The sequence below is a fragment of the Chiloscyllium plagiosum genome, chromosome 23, assembly GCF_004010195.1.
Source record: "Chiloscyllium plagiosum isolate BGI_BamShark_2017 chromosome 23, ASM401019v2, whole genome shotgun sequence".
Lineage (NCBI taxonomy): Eukaryota > Metazoa > Chordata > Chondrichthyes > Orectolobiformes > Hemiscylliidae > Chiloscyllium > Chiloscyllium plagiosum.
In genome coordinates, this window is record NC_057732.1 from 4,242,800 (window position 1) to 4,263,213 (window position 20,414).

Below are 20,414 nucleotides of genomic sequence, written 5' to 3' on the forward strand. Positions count from 1 at the left end.
AGCGGGTTACCTCAGATTACAACAGGATCTGGACCAGATGGGCCAATGGGCTGAGAAGTGGCAGATGGAGTTTAATTCAGATAAATGTGAGGTGCTGAATTTTGGGAAAGCAAATCTTCGCAGGACTTATACACTTAATGGTAAGGTTCTAGGGAGTGTTGCTGAACAAAGAGACCTTGGAGTGTCTTTGTCCTATAGGAAGGATATTGTGAAACTTGAACAGGTTCAGGAAAGATTTACAAGGATGTTGCCAGGATTGGAGGATTTGAGCTACATGGAGAGGCTGAATTGGCTGGGACTGTATTTCCTGGAGTGTCAGAGGCTGAGGGGTGACCTTATAGAGATATATAAAATTATGAGGAGCATGGATAGGATAAACAGACAAGGTATTTTCCCTGGGGTAGGAGAATCCAGAACTAGAAGGCATAATTTATGGGTGAGAGGGGAAATATTTAGAAGGGACTTAAGGGGCAATGTTTTCATGGAGAGGGTGTTGCTTGGAATGAGCTGCCAGAGGATGTGGTGGACAAGCAGGAGGCTGGAAGAAGCCAGGCAGCATCAGGAAGTGGAGAAGTTAACGTTTCGGGTGTAACACTACCTCAGGTCTGGAGGCAGAGAACTTTGTCAAAGTGGGCATCCTTTGAAGAGTCTTCACAATGGTACAGACTTGGTTAGAGACAACGAAAAAACTGCAGATGGTGGATCCCAAGTTAGACAAGCAGGAGGCTGATGCATGCTCCTGATGCTTTCTGGCTTGCTGTGTTCTTCCAGCCTCCTGCTTGTCTACCTGTGAATCCAGCATTTGCAGTTTTGTTTGGTCTCTAACAGAGGAAGCAGTGGATGCTGGTGCAATTACAACATTTAAAAGGCATCTGGATGGGTCTATGAACAGGAAGGTTTAGAGGGATATGGGTCAAGTGCTGGCAAATGGGACTAGATTAATTTAGAATATCTGGTCGCCATGGACGAGTTGGACTGAAGGATCTGTTTCCGTGCTGTACAGCTCTATAACTCTATTTGGAGGTCACGCCGGCAAAGTGGTTGTCCGGCTTGATGGTGACAAAATACATCTGGGGGCAGAAGTGGCCTCAAAAATGGGGTTATTGTAACTCAATTAATGGCACAGCAGGCAGCTGCACCTTAAGGTTCCTAATGTTGACAATATACCATGGTGGCAGAAATATGTTGGGCTCCCATCCTCAGGGCCTCCTCCACCTTCCACCACAACAATGGATCAGCAAAAGTAATACATTTCAGATAGATAGGGGGGGGAGTATTGATAAACTAATCAAGCTTGGAGAGAAGAAAGCCCCTCAATTAGATTGACTATGTGTTTGCATATTAAAGGAAGTTGAAGAAATATAGGCCCTATTACGCACAACTGAATTTTTGGGCATTGTTACCACTAGGTGGAGCATTGTAGACCATGAGTAACAATTCACTTCATTTAGAGCTCTCATTGTGAGGTATAACCTAACTCCCACCATTAAAAGTCACACAACGCCAGGTTATAGTCCAACAGGTTTATTTGGAAGCACGAGCTTTCAGAGTGCTGGTCCTTCAACATTAACTCCCACTGTCAGTAGTCAGGTGCTGAAAGGCAAATGGTGAAATTAACATTTAAAAACATTTTTGAGAATGAGTGATAGCCAGTAATTTGCCTAAGAGTGTAAGACAGAGCTGTGTCACCAGTCATACAATAGTAAAATATCACCAGTGAATTAAAAAAGAAGACATTTTTACCGCAGACACCTAATGAACAAGTGAATTAATATCAGGAAATCTGAATGTTGCTTGTGAGGGAGAGAACATGGATCAGGTGAGTTCTGCCATCTGCATCTTCAAATCCTGTCAACAGACTGTGCAACTGAGTAAGCACATGTGACTCTGAGTGGCCATTTTTTTTTGTATTGACAACAGACACTCCAATTACATACATATACATATAATTCATTAATAAAGGGATTGGTACCAGAAGATTAATACAATTTCCATATTTAAAAAGGAATGTAGAGCAATTCCAGGGGACTTTAGATCATGCACTGCAGTAACTCACCAAGACTCCTCCAACAACATATTCCAAACCCGTAAACTCTACCATCAAGAGGGACAAAAGCAGCAGATGTTGGGAAAACAACAACCTGCGAGTTTCTATCTAAGCCACACACCATCCTGACTTGGAACTATATCGCTGTTCCTTCACTGTTGCTGGGTTAAAATGCTGGAACTCCCTTCATAACAGGATTGTGGGATTGTCTGCATACCAAAGATTGCAAGAGTTTAAGAATGTTTGAAAAGCATCTCCATAGCAACTAGAGATGGACAATGAATGCTGTTTCAGCCAGTAGCACCAGTATCCCAAAAAGAAAAATGATCCTAGCATCAACAGGAAACATAATGGACTTGTTATATAAAGAGGTAATGGAAAAATGTCTAGGAACCGAAAATACAATAAAGAGTAATCAGCACACATTCAAAGCAAATACCAAGCCTGATTAAATACATCAAATTCTTTGAAGACTGAATGGAAATGGAAGATAAAGGTAATGTAGTAGATGTAATATATTTGGGTTTTCAAAAGATCTTCAACAAGACACTGAAGCACTGAGGGTGTCAAGGGTACAAGATGTACTCTGTGTAAGTGACTTCAATGTCCATCACCAAGAGTGGCTCTGGAGTGTCACTGATCTACCTGGATGAGGCAAAAGGAAATAACTGCTAGACTGGTTTATAGCAAGCGGTAAGAGAAGCAAGAAGAGAGAAAAACCTATTTAACATCATCCTGTCACAGATGCATCTGTCCATGACACTAGAAGTATCAGCATTATAGTTTTTGCCCTCAACAGCCAATTGTCAATTCCAAACACAGCCAACACCCCATGATGGGAAAACAACGACCTCGAGTTTCTATCCAAGCCACACATCATTCTGACTTAGAACCAAAGCGCTGCTCCTGCACTGTTGCTGGGTTAAAATACTGAAACTTCCTTCATAACAGTATTATTGGATTCTCTGCATTCCCAAAGATTGCAGGTTTAAGAAGGTTTGAGAAACATCTCCAGAGCAACTAGAGATGGGCGAGAACCCCAGAACCCAAATTCACAGCAAATGACACCAAAAAGCATACATATAAATGTCACAATTTCATTGCAGCTGGAGTAACTGTGTCATCCTGTCACATCCAGTCATGGTGGTGGACAATTAAACAACTCTCTGTAGGAGGTGGCTTCACAAATATCCCCATCATCAATGATAGGGAGTCCAAAATATTAATACAAAAAATAAGCCTGAAGCATTCGCAATAGTCTTCAGCCAGAAGTGCCGAATGAGTGATCTATCACAGCCTATGGTGATCTCATATAGGTTAATAAATCAAGAGAGGTATAGATAGAGTTAATAGTAGGTGTTTTTTTTTCCCTAGGATGAGGTATTTCACCCCAGTTACAATGTTTAGATGACACTTAGGTAGGTACAATGAATAGGAAAGGTTTGGAGGGATATGGACAAGGAGCAGGCAGGTGGGACTAGATTAGTTTGGGATTATGTTTTGCATGAACTGATTGGACAGAGGGGTCTGTTTCTGTGCTGTATACCTCTATGACTCTATCACAGACACCAGTCTTCAGACAATTCAATTCATTCCATATGACAAAGACTACATCATTTTATTTTCTGCATTTCTGTTTGTTGACTAAAATGGCTAAAGGATGTAATTTGCTTTCATAGCTAGAACACACAAGTTTTACATAAGGAGAGTTTAATTTAGATAAATGTGAGGTGCTGCATTTTGGAAAGGCAAATAAGGGCAGGACTTATATACTTAATGGTAAGGTCCTGGAGAATATTGCTGAACAAAGAGACCTTGGAGTGCAAGTTCACAGTTCCTTGAAAGAAGAGTTTCAGGTAGATAGGAGAGTGAAGAAGGCATTTAGTATGCTTTCCTTTATTGGTCAGAACATTGAGTATAGGAGTTGGGAAATCATGTTGCAGCTGTCCAGGTCATTGAAATATTGTGACCAATTCTGGTCTCCCTCCTATCGGATGAATGTTGTGAAACTTGAAAGGGTTCACAAAAGATTTACAAGGATGTTGCCAGGGTTGGAGGTTTGAGCTATAGGGAGAGGCTGAATAGGCTGGGGCTGTTTTCCTGGGAGCACTGGAGGCTGAGGGGTGATCTGATAGAGGTTCATAAAATCATGAGGGGCATGGATAGGATAAATAGACAAGGTCTTTTCTTTGGGTTGGGGAGTCCAGAACTAGAGGGCATAGATTTAGGGGTGAGAGGGCAAAGATTTAAAAGGGACCTAAGGGGCAACTTTTTCAAACCTGCATGGAATGAGCTGCCGGAGGAAGTGGTGGAGGCTGGTACAATTACAATATTTAAAAGGCATCTGGATGGGTATATGTATAGGAAGAGTTTAGATATTTATGGATGAGGTGCTGGCAAATTGGACTAGATTAATTTAGGATATCTGGTTAGCATGGACAAGTTGGACCGAAGGGTCTGTTTCCATGCTATATATCTCTATATATAGAGCAAAGGTTATATCATTCGGCCACTGAGCTTCCTCCATTATAAGTACAATTCAAACAGAAAGAAGTAAACGTAATGCATCTACAGTTGATTCCTCTTCACCTGTGTAGCTCAATAGAACATGTTTGGATTTAGCTATTAAAACAATTGATAACAAATTCCCATCCATTTACGTGCAGGAATCCATTATCAATATGTGGAAATATGCATGGTTTGTGTTAAATTCTACTTATTGTTAAATTGAGTCCTTTGATTCCTTGCGAAACAAAAGGAATACTCCACTGAATCCTGAAGATTGACTTATTTCTCCAGTATTTTATAAACCAGTGATTTTGGTCTGACTGTGTATGAGTGAAGAGGATTTTAGAAGGGGGTTAGAGTTTAAACTAGTGGAATTATATGCTAGCTGTTTACCTTTAGTTAGGGCTCATGTGGAGGGAGGATGAGAACATCTTCAAGGTGGGCATGCTTGGAAGAGGCTTCTCAGTGAGGTTTCCAGCAACAAGGAGAAAGTGAGGACTGCAGGTGCTGGAGAAGTCAGAGTCGAAAAGGGTGGCGTTGGAAAAGCACAGCAGATCAGGCAGTATCTGAGGAGCAGGAAAAGGATTCCTGATGAAAGGCTTATGCCCAAAACATTGATTCTCCTGCTCCTCAGATGCTGCCTGACCTGCTGTGCTTTTTCAGCACCACACTTTTCGACTGACGTCTCCAGTATCTGCAATCCTCGCTTTCTCCTCTCTATTTAGGACCTATTTATTGTTATAAATAACAGTTCTTCTTAAGTACAGAAACTTGACCCATGTTTTCTGTTAACCTGGGTCTATTCAACAGGTAAATTGGAGTCTTTGTGCACTCTGATACCATTTTTAACATTTACAAAGTCTCTGGGAAAGCAGGTCTACCACAGTACAACATGATTTCCAGTGTGCTACCACAGTACTCCAACATGACACAAATTAGCACTGAATACAGTACCCTGGGATTTTGAAGACTCGATCATAGTTTTCAGGAACAAGTAGGGGTTGAGACAGAGAAATTATTTTCACTCATCAGGGGATCTAGGTAGAATCTAAAAAATGTGTAGGATCTCTCAGGGTGAAATTGGGATACAATTCATCATGCAAATGATGATAGAAATTCTGTCTCTTTTCTACAAACTACAAAACTGCAATTGCTGAATAAGCTGGATTTTTTTTCACTGGAGTATAGGAGGTAGAGAGGCGACTTTATAGAAGTTTATAAAATAATGAGGGATATAGATACAGTTCATGGTCGTTGACGTTCCCTAGTAGAACATAGAACATAGAACAATACAGCACAGAACAGGCCCTTCGGCCCACGATGTTGTGCTGAACATTTGTGCTAGCTTAAGCACCCATCCATATACCTATCCAATTGCCGCTTAAAGGTCACCAAAGATTCTGACTCTACCACTCCCACAGGCAGCGCATTCCATGCCCCCACCACTCTCTGGGTAAAGAACCCACCCCTGACATCTCCCCTATACCTTCCACCCTTCACCATAAATTTATGTCCCCTTGTAACACTCTGATGTACCCGGGGAAAAAGTTTCTGACCGTCTACTCTATCTATTCCTCTGATCATCTTATAAACCTCTATCAAGTCACCCCTCATCCTTCGCCGTTCCAACGAGAAAAGGCCGAGAACTCTCAACCGATCCTCGTACGACTTCCTCTCCATTCCAGGCAACATCCTGGTAAATCTTCTCTGCACCCCCTCCAAAGCTTCCACATCTTTCCTAAAGTGACGCGACCAGAACTGTACACAGTACTCCAAATGTGGCCTAACCAAAGTCCTGTACAGCTGCAACATCACTTAACGACTCTTGAATTCAATCCCTCTGCTAATGAACGATAATACTCCATAGGCCTTCTTACAAACTCTATCCACCTGAGTGGCAACCTTCAAAGATCTATGTACATAGACCCCAAGATCCCTCTGTTCCTCAACCTCACTAAGAACCCTACCATTAACCCTGTATTCCGCATTCTTATTTGTTCTTCCAAAATGGACAACCTCACACTAGGCAGGGTTGAACTCCATCTGCCACTCCTCAGCCCACCTAGCCTATACACCTGGACACTATTGGGAATTTAGCAGAACCAATCCACCTAACATGCACATTTTTGGACTGTAGGAGGAAACTGGGGCACTCAGTGGCCGCACAGACATGGACAGAATTGGAAACTCTACAGACGGTCATTTGAGGCTGGAATCGAACTCGGGTCTCTGGCACTACAAAGCAGCGGACAAGCTGGAGGCTAGAAGAACACAGCAAGCCAGGCAACATCAGGTGGTGTTCTTCCAGCCTCCTCCAGATACTCATAAATCCTATCCCTCAGTACCCTTTCCATTACTTTGCCTACCACCGAAGTAAGACTAACTGGCCTGTAATTCCCGGGGTTATCCATATTCCCTTTTTTGAACAGAGCACAACATTCCCCACTCTCCAGTCCCCTGGTACCACCCCCGTTGACAGTGAAGACAAAAAGATCATTGCCAACGGTACTGCAATTTCCTCTCTTGCTTCCCACATAATCCTAGGATATATCCCGTCAGGTCTGGGGGACTTGTCTATCCTCAAGTATTTCAAGACTAGGGCACATTTTTAAAGTGAGAGGAGAGAGATTTTAAAAAGACATGAGTGGCAATTTTTTTACACAGGGGATGGTTTGTGTGTGGAATTGGTGGATATGGGTACAATTATAATGTTTAAAAGACATTTCTATAACTATGTAAATAGGAAAGGTTTGGAGGGATATGGGCTAAGCGCAGGTGGGACTAGTTTAGTTTAAGATTATGTTTGGTCTGGACTGATTGGACCAACAGGTCAGTTTCCATGCTGTACGATTCTATGACTGTCTGATGCTAGATCAATTATTAACTTTAAATCTGAGATTGATAGCTCTTTGTTAACCAAAGATAAAAGGATTTAAGGAAAAGCTAGATCAATGCAGTTAGGAAGCCAATCAGCCACAATCTCATTAAGTAATGGGAATAAACAGTACTAAGATTTCAAAAGGCTTTTGTTGAGGTTTTGACTTGCAGACTTATGATGCAGTAAGAGTATGTGTAGTCAGAGAACACGTAGAAGATTGAATAGCTAGCTGTTCTTAAAACAGAAAACACAGAATGGGGAAATGTAATAATACACGCTCGCAAGAGATGAAAAGTGGTATTCCACAAGGAGCGTTGCAGGGGAAAAAAATCAACTACAGAAACCATTAGGATTGGGCATCAGGAGTACAGTTTTAAAGTTATACAATTTTAAAACTTGCAGACAACACCAAATTGGTCAGTGTAGTAAATAAAGGAGGACTTTGACAAAATACAAGATGTCAATAAACTTTAAGAATGGCATGTAACAGGAAAATTAATTTCAATATCATGCAAGCAGATGCCTTTTGGTTGGGAGGAAAGTGTTCAGGTTACAAAATTTTTGAAACATAAGAGTTTGTTTCATTCAAATTTCCTGCTGACATCTGCAGCATTTTGCTTTTATATTAGTCAGTGTAGGCCAGTTGCCCATTTACTTTTCGTCCAGTGTTAAAGGCTTCACCACAAATCACAAACAACCTACTGCTTATGTGACCCTCAGAGAACCATAACTGGCGTAAACCTCGTGCATAATTTAAGGTATTTTCACCATCAATAAGTCATGATGTACCTTACAGCCATTACTACCCCTTCCCTTTCCCTCCTAATAGATCCCACAGTGAGACTGGCTCTGTATTTATTTTTCAATCTTTTAAGTCAATGAGCCATTTTCCCTCTAAATGTAACCTGTTCCACACTAATTTCATACTCCTATCTCCACACTAATTTCATACTCCTATCTCTACATTAATTTCAGACTCCTATCTCTACACTAATTTCAGACTCCTATCTCTACACTAATTTCAGACTCCTATCTCTAAACCTTAATCATGAAGCCATCAGTGACAGGACACGGTGTTCCACTCCCTTCCCCGTCCCCCACTACAGCGGAACCGATGTTCCCGGAACCCGGGTCGGATTGACGTGTTTCCAACCAGGGGGACGCTTTGCGGAAGGGACCGGGTTCCGGTAGAAGCGAACATGGCGGTAGCAGCAGGAAGTCGATGGGTGACGGCTGCTGTCGGCCGTTTGTTGTCCCGTGGCGGAGGGCGGACGCTGAGAGGTACCGAGCCCCGGGGGTCGGGGTAAATACCGGCTTTTCCGGTTCCTTCCCTGGGCCGCGGGGAGCTCAGGGACTGAGGGTTACCATGGGGACGGAGGGGCGTGACCACCCAGTGAGGGGCCTGTGTGTGTGTGTGTCTGTGTGGGGTCCTGGCCCCGTGGGTTGGAGGGAAGGGGGTGGGATATTCAGCTGTTTTGGGGTCGCTGCCCACCTGAATGTGCGGCAGATTGAACAGACCGTGAGTGCAGTCCGCAGGATCAGTGTGACCGGAGTTACTGATGGTGGCAGGGGCGAGGGGACAGAGGAGATCGTGGCGGAGGCTGAGGTGGGATTGTGCAAACACGTGGAGCTGCTGAGAAAGATAAACTGTGGAATTTTGCAACCAAGCGGAAAGTGGCATCCGAATTGAACTATACAATGGGCGAACAGGGAATGGAATGAAGTTGAATTGGAGTTAGAAGTAATTGGTTGCTGGTAAATGGGCAATGAGGGCTTTTGTCCGAAATGTCGGTTTTCCTGCTCCTCGGATGCTGCCTGAACTGCTGTGCTTTTCCAGCACCACTCTAATCTGGTAAATGGCCAATAGCTTGGGCATTACTCCAGGGGCTAGAGGGCATCCTGGTTAGTGACAAGACTGATCTTACTAGAAAAAAGTGAGGACTGCAGATGCTGGAATTCAGAGTCTAGATTAGAGTGGTGCTGGAAAAACACAACAGGTCAGGCAGATCTGAGGAGCAGGAAAATCAACATTTCGGGCAAAAGTCCTTGGCTCGTCAGCGTGGACAGTGCTTTGTGATGCTGAAAGATAGTTGCGGCCAGATAGCCAAAGCAATAATAAAACAGAGAGCCTTGGAGAAACTCAGCAGGCCTAACGGTATCTGAGAGGGAGAAAGTTTCAAATTCAACATAACTTCTTCAACATAGCTAGTGTTTGTTTGGTCCTTAGCACTGAAATATAGATTGAAAATGGAATTTCTGTCAAGTAGAAATAATGTACCCATGACTTATAAATAGCTGGATTTATCATGAGTTGTAGATAGTTGTCACCCATTCAAAGCTATGCAGAATAATTTTAAGTAACTGTTCCTTCAGCTATTCAGTCACATGCATGTCAGGCATAAAATTGTTCAGAACATACAACACAGAAACAGGCCATTCTGTCCAACCAGTCTATACTCCACTCAAGCTTCTTTATATTGTTCCTCTGAATTCAGCATGGTCTGTTTCCTTCTCCCATATATGCTCATTATTAATGTGCTGCGTTACTCCCCACTCTGATTTTCCACTTCTGCTCACCTTTATTCTTTTGTTTTTGCTCTTGCTGTTAAATGTCCAGACTGATTATGAAATCCATCTTTTCGTCCTATTTGTTGAACCTCTGGTCTGCTGCCAGTCTGGGTTCTCCTTGTGGATTCACAGTCTGGACATCTTCAATGATATCAATTTTACACACTGCATTGAAGTCCCTGAACATGTAAATATGAGTAAGGGGAGCACAGAGTAAATACACACCTGTTTCAGCATCCTTGAATGAATGTCCTCAGGGTTAGCAACCTGATTTATTTTAAAATTCCTGATTCAAGACAGGACCTTTGCAAGTACGTGCTCTGACAATTTCTATCACACTGTCAATCCTTGTGAAGATCAGTGCAAAGTTGCCATTTAAAACCTCTGCTATCTCCTTGGACTCCCTTCACATCTGCCCTGGGTCATCCTCACAACAGGTCTATAAAGTCTTGAATGGCCTTGTCTCCCAACTAGGGTCATTGGTTCTGCCCTGTTCTCAAATGTCCATTTTGTTTGCTTCTTGTCTTCTTGCTCTGCCAAAGCACCAATTTTGATCAGGTATTTGTCTCTTTTGCAAAACAAAACAAAATAATTCTCAAGGACATAGTCCTTGCTAACGGCTTTTACTGCCTGCTCCTAATTTCCCTGTAAAGGTGATGAGCCATCTTCTTGAACTGCTGGTAGAACCGTAAGACTTGTTAGGTCTCAGACTCAGCTAGATTGTTGGTTCAGGTCCCAACCACAGGCTTCCTTCCATAAAGGCCATCAATTGAATTTTAACAAAAATCTGACATTTTTAATTACAGCAGAATTTAAGTTCTCAATCTACCTAGAATAACTAGCAATGACAAGACTGCAACATCACCATTCTTTATTTTACACTCCTAACTGTGGTGTTTGGGATGGGGTGGGAAGGACATAACTTGTCCATTTTTTTGTGATGATGGTGCAGGTAGGGAATTATTATTATTGGGCTTAGAATGATTCTTTTAGAAATTTGGAAAGTGGCAGGAATTAGTCACCTAGTGTGGGACTGAATTCATGTGTTGGCCAAAGCAAGTAATGAGTTCAAAACCCCCTTTCTCAAGGACAGTGGTGAACCAGTTGGTATTTCTCCTTCCAGTGTAATCCCACAGATGACTGGGTTTGTTGAGTTCCGTTCCAAAACTGTTTGTAGTGGGATTTGTACTCCTGACCTTTGCTTTGTTATTTCCACTACACTATTGTACCCATTTATTCCTCCTGTGCAATCAAATTAGTGTATGATCTATATTCATTTTATATTATAGTTAAAGGTCTTCCTAAAAATAACATTGCTTGGATTCCAGAATATAGTGAAATTAAAACGTTGGAATTATGAAACCTCAATATTTTGTGACCTCTCATCCAAAATCAATAAATACGTAGAATAGAAACATAAGTTTGTTTAGTAATTCTGACCCATGCAGTAGTTGAGTTGGACACAGTCTTGGGTCTGAGATACAAGGTGATGGATTAAGGTCCTCTCCAGGAGTCATACAAAAATCCAGGCCAGAACCCCACAGTGCCAAAAGGATATGATGCTGTCAGATGTGGAATCTTTTGAATGAAATGTTCAGTCAAAGCCCTACCTGCCCCCTCATTGGATTGCAGAAGACCCCATTTCACAATTTCAAAGAAGAGCTGGGAAAATTGCCTGAATGGATGCATCTCCAACAACATTCTAGAAGTTTGAAACCTTCCAGGACAAAGCATCCCGCTTGACAGGTACCACATCCACAAACATCTACTCTCTCCACCACACACTCAGCACCAGTATGACTATCTATATGATGCATTGCAGAAATTCACCAAAGATCCTTAGACAGCACCTTTCAAACCCGCAATCACTTCCATCTCTAAGGGCAAGGGCAGCATATACATGGGAACACAACCACCTGCAAGTTCACTTCATACTGACTGTCCTGAAATATATTGTTGTTCCTTCACTATCATTTGGGTCAAAATTCTCGAATTCCCTCCCTGATGCCATTGTGGGGTTACCTACAGCACATGGTGGCAGCTCACCACTACCTTCTCAAGAGCAACTCGGGATGGGCAATAAATGCTGGCCAGTCACTGATGCCAATGTCCCATGAGTCAACAAATTAAAAAAAAAACATTCTGGCCAATATTTTTCCCTCGATCAAAGTCACAAAAACAGATTATCTGGTTATTATTGTATTGCTGTTTATGGAAGCTTGCTATGGAGAAATTGGCTGCTTTGTTACCGAGGAGAAAGTGAGGACTTGCAGATGCTGGAGATCAGAGTTGATAAGTGTGGCGCTGGAAAAGCACAGCTGGTCAGGCAGCAGCTGAGGAGCAGGAGAGTCGACGTTTTGGGCATAAACCCCGCTTTGTTACCGACAGCAAAGATTACATTTTGAAAGCTCCCCATTGGCTGCAAAGTGTTTCGAGATATCTTTTGGTATTTAAAAACCATTACAGAAATATAGGACTTTGTTTCTTTACTAAAATCCATTTTTACAATAAGAAATTGAATGAAGATATCTTGATAATTTTAAATTAGATTCCCTACAGTATGGAAACAGGCCCTTCAGATCAACAAATCCACACCGACCCTCTGAAGAGTAACCCACCCAGACCCTGTCCCTGTCCCCGTCCCTACCCTGTACTGACCCCTGACTAATGCATGTAACACTATGTGCAATTTAGCATGGCCAATCCACCTAACCTGCACATCTTTGTGATTGTGGGAGGAAACCGGAGCACTCGGGGGGGGGGGGGGGGGAAACCCACACAGGCACGGGGAGAATATGCAAACTCCACACAGATGGGTGGGAATTGAACCCGGATCCCTGGCGCTGTGAGGCAACAGTGCTAACCACTGAGCCACTGTGCCGCCACATATGGGCAAATTGACTAATTGTGAGCTGTGTTATCTTGTGTAGGTGGAGATTGGAGTTGTGTTTGTCACAGGTCGACATATACTGCTCTTCCCAATGACTACAATTGGTGAGTAACTACATTCCTGATTGGTCACATTCATGTATTGCAGCTTTTGAATTCTTACTGAAACAACTCTCATCTCTTGACAGTAAAGTAGACCTTGCGATCACATCAGATGGGCGAACAATAGTTTGTTACCACCCGTCAGTGGACATCCCATATGAACACACCAAGGTAGAACACTGTAGATTCTTACATTGATGGTTTTTGTGGAAAAGTTGAAGAAGTTATGTTGTGATGTATATTTATGATACAGTATTACTTGACACCCAATAATTGCTCCTAATGAGTTTAAATTGTGATGATGTACTGTTCATTTTCCTATAATGAGCCAAAGTCAAAATAATTTTCCATCTATTTTCTCCCATTGTTTTAATCAGCCTCCAGTAATATTAATGAGAGATAGATAAGAAAAGTAATTTTCGGATGTAGCTAGTGGTGTGTAATAAGGTATAATAGTCCTGGGGCCTCAGTTATTTACAATAATGATTTAGATAAGGAAAGTGAATGTATTGTAGCCAAGTTTTTGGATGACACAAAAATAGACAGGAAACCAGGTGCTGAGGATAGCACAAAGTGGGATACAGGCAGTTAAGTGAATGGGCGAAACCTGGTAGATGGAATATAATATGGGAAAATGTGAAATTATGCATTTTGGCTGTAAGAATAAAGGAGCTGAATATTATTTAAATGGAGAGAGATTGCAGAAGGCAGATGGAATGTTGGCCTTTAGTTTAAAGGGAATGGAATATAAAATACAGGTCAGACCATAGTTGGGTATATTGTGAACAATTTCGGGTCCCTTACCCAAGGAAGGATGAATTGGCATTGGAGGCAGTCCAGACAAAGTTTGTTAAGTTGATCCTTGATATGAAAGGACTGTCTTATGAGGAGAGGTTGAGTAGATTGGACCTGTACTTGTTGGAATGTAGAAGAACGAGAGGGGACCTGTATTGAAACCTAGAAGACTGTTCAGGGGCTTGACAGGACAGACGCAGAAAGCTTGTTTTCCCTTGTCGGGGAGTCTAAAACCAAATGGCATAACCTCAGAATAAGAGATCGCCATTTTAAGACTGAGATGAGGAGGAATTTCAGATCATTGGAGAAGCTGCGTCATTGTGTATTAAAGGTCGAGATAGATTTTTTTCATCAGTAAGGGAATAAAAGGTCTGGGGAAAAGACCGAGAAATAGTTAAGGATTACAGATCAGCCATGATCTTACTGAATGGCAGAGTGGACTTCTGGGCTGAATGACCTACTTTGCTCCTGCATCTTATGGTCTTTCTTCTGGTGCATGAAATTATTACACCTTGTGTTAAAGACAGGGAGGTTTGACATTCCTGTCCTCTGGTTGAACACGTAATTGAATATTTGCTATTGTGCACTATCCAGTGCACCAGCCAGGAAGGATATATGGATATCTAAAAGTGGTCAGTTGCTTCATTGTAGTGGCCTGTACTCTTTGCCTTAAATAGAATGTGAGGTGACCTTATTTTAACATACATGTTTTTAAGGATTTGACAGGGTAGAATCCAGGACCAGAGGGCATAATCTCAGAATAGGGGTGACACATTTAAGACATAGATAAGGAATTTCTTCTCTCAGAGGGTAGTGAATCTGTAGAAATCTTCACCAACGAAGATTGCTGAGGCTGGGGCATTAAGGCTGAGGTAGATTTTTAATCAAGAGAATCATGGGTAATGAGGAAAGGCAGTAAAGTGGAGTTGAGGATTATTCAGTCAACCATGATCTCATTGAATGGTGGAAGAAGTTATGAAATGTAGAGGAGCAGAGAGACTGAGGAGACACTTCAGCAGGTGTGATCAGATCTTAAAGTCTAACTCTATATGCAAAATTCGGAAGCTACATGAACCTTGAAGCTTTGACAACTGAGCGGTCTATTCTCACCAATAGACAATAGGTGCAGGAGTAGGCCATTCTGCCCTTCGAGCCTGCACCACCATTCAATATGATCGTGGCTGATCATCCTTAATCAGTATCCTGTTCCTGGCTTATCTCCATAACCCTTGATTCCACTATCCTTGAGAGCTCTATCCAACTCTTTCTTAAATGAATCCAGAGACTAGGCCTCCACTGCATTCCACACACCCACCACTCTCTGGGTGAAGAAGTTTCTCCATCTCTGTCCTAAATGGTCTACCCCGTATTTTTAAGCTGTGTCCTCTGGTTCGGGACTCACCGTCAGCGGAAACATGTTTCCTGCCTCCAGAGTGTCCAATCCTTTAATAATCTTATGTGTCTCAATCAGATCCCCTCTCAGTCTTCGAAACTCAAGGGTATACAAGCCCAGTCGCTCCAGTCTTTCAGCGTAAGGTAGTCCCGCCATTCCAGGAATTGACCTCATGAACCTACGCTGCATTCTCTCAATAGCCAGAATGTCTTTCCTCAAATTTGGAGACCAGAACTGCACCCAGGTGTGGTCTCACCAGGGCCCTGTACAGCTGCAGAAGAACCTCTTTGCTTCTATACTCAATCCCTCTTTTATGGAGACCACCATGCTTCACTACCTGCTGTACCTGCATGCTTACCTTCATTGACAGGGGTCACTCCACCCTGGGGTGTGAATGACAAAACATTAGCATGCAACAAATCAGAAGAGAGAGGAGTGAAATGCATTGTAACATAAAAGTCAGGAAGATTCATTTCATGTCAGCCAACCAACTTTCAATCCAAGTTAGTATTTTGCCCCCAATACCATACGCCCTAACTTTGTTCACTAACCTCCTATGTGGGACTTTATCAAAAGCTTTCTGAAGGTCCAGGTACACTATATCTACTGGATCTCCCTCCCACCAGTCACGTTTCACTTGATTGAATGAATTTACTGAAGAGTTGGACATCTAAGCAGTGATTATTTTGCAAACAAAAAAGGAATCATAATTTTGTTTGTTGTTTATAGGACTGAATTTTAAATCTTTTGTCCTGCAGCTCCACTTATTTGATGGAAACATTAATGGGCTGAATGGTTTACTTCTGCTCATTTGTCTTATGGTCCAGTGATAGTAGGAAAGAATTGGAGGAAATTTAACAATGGAGCTAGGCAGCTGAAGGCAGAGGATCAACGGAGGCCCGAGTGTTTGCATAATGGTTTTCACTACTTCCTCATACTGTTCATTATTCTATTTTGTGTTCTTTTTCTACATAAAATAAAGTCCTTGAAATTAATTCTTAACTTATTCCTTTATCGGCCAAGTATTAGAATTAAGGTGACAGCCACTTCCAGATTTGATTTGCATTCTGTTTTGCAGCCTATAATAAGACCTTCCCCTGTGGAGAATAAAGAGGAGACCCATGACCAGGTACTGAAGGCCAGGTTGGATAAGGCAGTGCTACGTAATAAACAGGCTCCTACGATTGAAGAGCTCAGTAAAATGTTCTACACAACAAAGCACCGCTGGTATCCAATTGGGCAGTAAGTGTCATTCATGCTGCTTCATAGAATATTCACTCAATGATATTGGCTTTCAGTATTTATGAGAGATGTTGAAATGAAATCTTATCAAATGTAACATTAAAGCTGTATTCACGTGTAGAATATTGATCCTTAGTTCAATCTGAGCAGAGCTGTGTCGGGATCGTAGTGCACTTTTTACAACATGTGAGAATCATGTATTTTATATAAAGATGGTTTGTAATGGATTTACTCTCCTTTGTTTTGGACTTTCCCTTTCAAGGAAATAGGGTGCTCTCCAATTACTCTATCAAATCTCTTAAACATCTGAAACACAGCAATTGTATCACCTCTTTATTTCTTTTCCCTTAAATATAGAAAATTAAGTCTTTGCAACTTTCATCCTTGTAGCTCCAGTGTCATTCGGCTGAATGCATTAATCTTCAATAGTATATCCTATCTCTGATGTGGTTTCCAAACCTAATTGCAGTATTCCACAGGGGGTTTAACCAGAGCTTTGCGCAAAACTAACAGAACTTTCAGCCCTCTTGAGATAAAGCCCAACATTCCATTAGCTTTTATTTTTATGTCTGTTCTTCGGCTTTTAGTGGATCTCTTAGACTCTCTGCTCCTCCATTACTTCTTGCCGTTCTGATCTCATAGAGTCATTGAGATGTACAGAATGGAAACAGACCCTTCAATCCAACTCATCTATACCAACTAGATAAACTAGTTTAGTCCCATTTACCAGCATTTGGCTCGTATCCCTCTAAGTCAAGATTAGTGTGGTACTGAGAAAGCAAAGCAGGTCAGGCAGCATTCGAGGAGCAGGAAAATCGACGTTTCAGGCAGCAGCCCTTCATCAGGATTGAGGCTGGGTGCCTCTGGGGTGGAGAGATAAATGGGAGAGAGGTGGGGCTGGAGAGAAGGTAGCTAAGAGTGCAATAGGTGGATGGAGGTGGGGATAAAGGTCAGAGAGGAGGGTGGAGCAGATAGGTGGGAAAGAAGATTGGCAGGTAGGACAGGTCATGAGGATGGTGCTGAGCTGGAAGATTGGAACTAGGATAAGTAGGGGGAGGGGAAATGAGGAAACTGGTGAAGTCCACATTGACGTCCTAGGGTTGAAGTGTTCCAAGGCGGAAGATGAGGCGTTCTTCCTCCAGGCGTCAGGTGGTGAGGGAATGGTGATGGAGGAGGCCCAAGACCTGCATGTCCTCGGCAGAGTGGGGGGAGAATTGAAATGTTCGGCTATATGGCAGTGTGGTTGATTGGTGCGGGTGTCCCAGAGATGTTCCCTAAAGTGCTCTGTGAGAAGGCATCCAGTCTCCTCAATGTAAAGGAGACTGCATCGGGAGCAACAGATACAATAAATGACATTTGTGGAAGTGTAGGTGAATGGATGTGGAAAGCTCCTTTGGGACCTTGGATGGAGGTGAGGGGGAAGGTGTAGGCGCAAGTTTTACAATTCCTACAGTGGTAGGGGAAGGTGCTAGGAGGGGAGGGTGGGTTGGTGGGGGGCGTGGACCTGACCAGGTAGTCACAGAGGGAACGGTCTTTGTGGAAAGTGGATAGGAGTGGGGAGGGAAATATATCCCTGATGGCGGGATCGTTTGTAGGTGGCGGAAATGTCGGCAGATGATGTGGTTTATGCGGAGGTTGGTAGGGTGGAAGGTGAGGACCAGGGGGGGTTCTGTCCTTGTTACAGTTGGAGGGGTGGAGTTTCAGGGAGGAGGTGTGTTGGAGGGCATCTTCAACCACGTGGGAAGGGAAATTACAGTCTTTAAAGAAGGAGGCCATCTGGTGTGTTCTGTGGGTGAACTGGTCCTCCTGGGAGCAGATATGGCAGAGGCGGAGGAATTGAGAATACAGGATATCATTTTTTCAGGAGGTAGGGTGGGAAGAGGTGTTATCCAGGTAGCTGTGGGAGTCGGTTGGTTTGTAAAAAATGTCAGTGTTGAGTTGGTCATCGTTGATGGAGATGGAGTGGCCCAGGAAGGGGAGGGAGGTGTCAGAGATAGTCCAGGTGAATTTAAGGTCAGAGTGGAATGTGTCGGTGAAGTTGATGAACTGCTCAGTCTCCTCGTGGGAGCATGAGGTAGCGCCGATGCAGTCATCAATGTAGCGGAGGAAGGGGTGGGGAGTGGTGCCGGTGTAACTACGGAAGATGGACTGTTCTACGTAGCCAACAAAGAGACAGGCATAGCTGGGGCCTATGCGGGTCCCCATGGCTACCCTTTTTGGCTGGAGGAGGTGAGAGGATTCGAAGGAGAAATTGTTAAGAGTGAGGACCTGTTCAGCCAAACGAATGAGTGTTGGTGGAAGGGTACTGGTGGGGCTGTTGGGAGAGGAAGAAACGGAGGGCTTGGAGGCCCTGGTTATGGCAGATGGAGGTGTAGAGGGATTGGATGTCCATGGTGAAGATGAGGCAGTGGGGGTGAGGGAAATAGAAGTCTTGGAGGAAGTGGAGGGCGTGCTGGTGTCTCAAAAATATGTGGGGAGTTCCTGGACTGGGGGGGGATAGACAGTGTCGAGGTAGGTGAAGATGAGTTCAGTGGGGCAGGAGCAGGCAGAGACGATAGGTCGGCCAGAGTGGTCAGGCTTGTTGGTCTTGGGAAGGAGGTAGAATCGGGCAGTACGGGGTTCCCGGACTACGAGGTTGGAAGCTGTGGGTGGGAGACCCCCTGAGGTGATGAGGTTCTGTATGGTCTGGGAGATGATGGTTTGGTGATGGGGGGTGGGGTCATGGTTGATGGGGCGGTAGGAAGAGGTGTCTTCGAGTTGCGTCTGGCTTCAGCGGTATAGAGGTCAGTGCGCCAAACTACCACTGCGCCCCCTTTATCCCCTGGTTTGATGGTGAGGTTGGGATTGGAGCAGAGGAAGTGAAGGGCTGCACGTTGTGAGGGTGTATCCCTCTAAACCCTTCCTACTCAGATGCCTTTTAAATGTTGTAATTGTACCAGCTTCGACCACTCCTATGGCAACTCATTCCATACACCCTAGTCAAAAGTTCATAACTTAACACTTGCACATTAAAAGCCATCTATCTACTTGTATTGAAGAAGGGAACTGGACTCGAAACTTTGATTCTGCGAACTCTCCACAATGCTGCAAGATCTGCTGAGTCTGTCCAACAATTTATGTTTCTGTTCCAGATCTTCAGCACCTGTAGTTCTTTGTTTTATTTTAGTGCTTATTTCTACTCACTTGTTTTATCACATATGGTTTCAGTTAATGGAAGTTTTGTGTTTTTTTTCATCTAAGAATTACAATGGAGAAGGTTTAACAATGGAAGCATCAAAACTTATGTTCCACATTTCATGTGCAATTTTGTTGATCCACGAAAGAATTAAAACCTCTCTCTCTTTATGTTAAGGTACCACAGGCGGAGAATTAAACCTAATCCCCCAAAAGACAGATGATACACTTTAATCTCTGGAATTGCCTCTGCTACTGCTGCATTATATTGGACAAGAAATGGTTTCAACACTGGCTGTCAGTGTTTATGGTTCCATATTCGGACAATTGGAAAAAGTTTCGCTAGCAAGACCGAGGTCCCTTACAAACCAAGGAATGTAAAGAGCTGGTTTGGTATATGATGTATTATTGTCATCAGTTCTCTGTGTTAACATAATAAAATGTTAAAATTAGATTTTCTCATCTCATTGTTGTCAACTTTGAGACAGAACTTGATTGCCATTCCATCCATCACTTTAAACGTTCATTCCCTCCACAGCCAAGGCACAATGGTATCAATTGACAAGATGCACTGCAATAATGCACCACCTTGCAAACTTGTGATCCTCATCATCTGGAAGGATAAAGGCAGTGGATAAATGGCAATGCCACAACCAAGCATGTTCCCCATCAAACCATAAACCATTCTGACTTTGAAATATCTCACCGTTCCTTCACAGTAATTGAGTCAAAACCCTGGAACTTTGTCCCCATCAGCATTGTCTGCACCAAATGGACTGTGATGGTTCAAGAATGCAGTTCACCATTACATTCTTGAG

At 43.0% G+C, this 20,414-nt stretch overlaps 1 protein-coding gene across 1 annotated transcript in view; it reads left to right on the forward strand.

Moving 5' to 3' along the window:
* mrpl42 (mitochondrial ribosomal protein L42) overlaps positions 1-20,048 on the forward strand; it is a 28,915-nt gene extending 8,867 nt beyond the window's left edge. Inside the window, exons 2-6 of the mRNA XM_043713336.1 lie at positions 8,540-8,714; positions 12,932-12,995; positions 13,079-13,163; positions 16,259-16,422; positions 19,775-20,048. Of these exons, the coding sequence (XP_043569271.1) occupies positions 8,540-8,714; positions 12,932-12,995; positions 13,079-13,163; positions 16,259-16,422; positions 19,775-19,820 (534 nt within the window). The 3' untranslated portion in view covers positions 19,821-20,048. The remainder of the gene's footprint in view (positions 1-8,539; positions 8,715-12,931; positions 12,996-13,078; positions 13,164-16,258; positions 16,423-19,774) is intronic.
* The last annotated feature ends 366 nt before the right edge of the window (positions 20,049-20,414 follow it).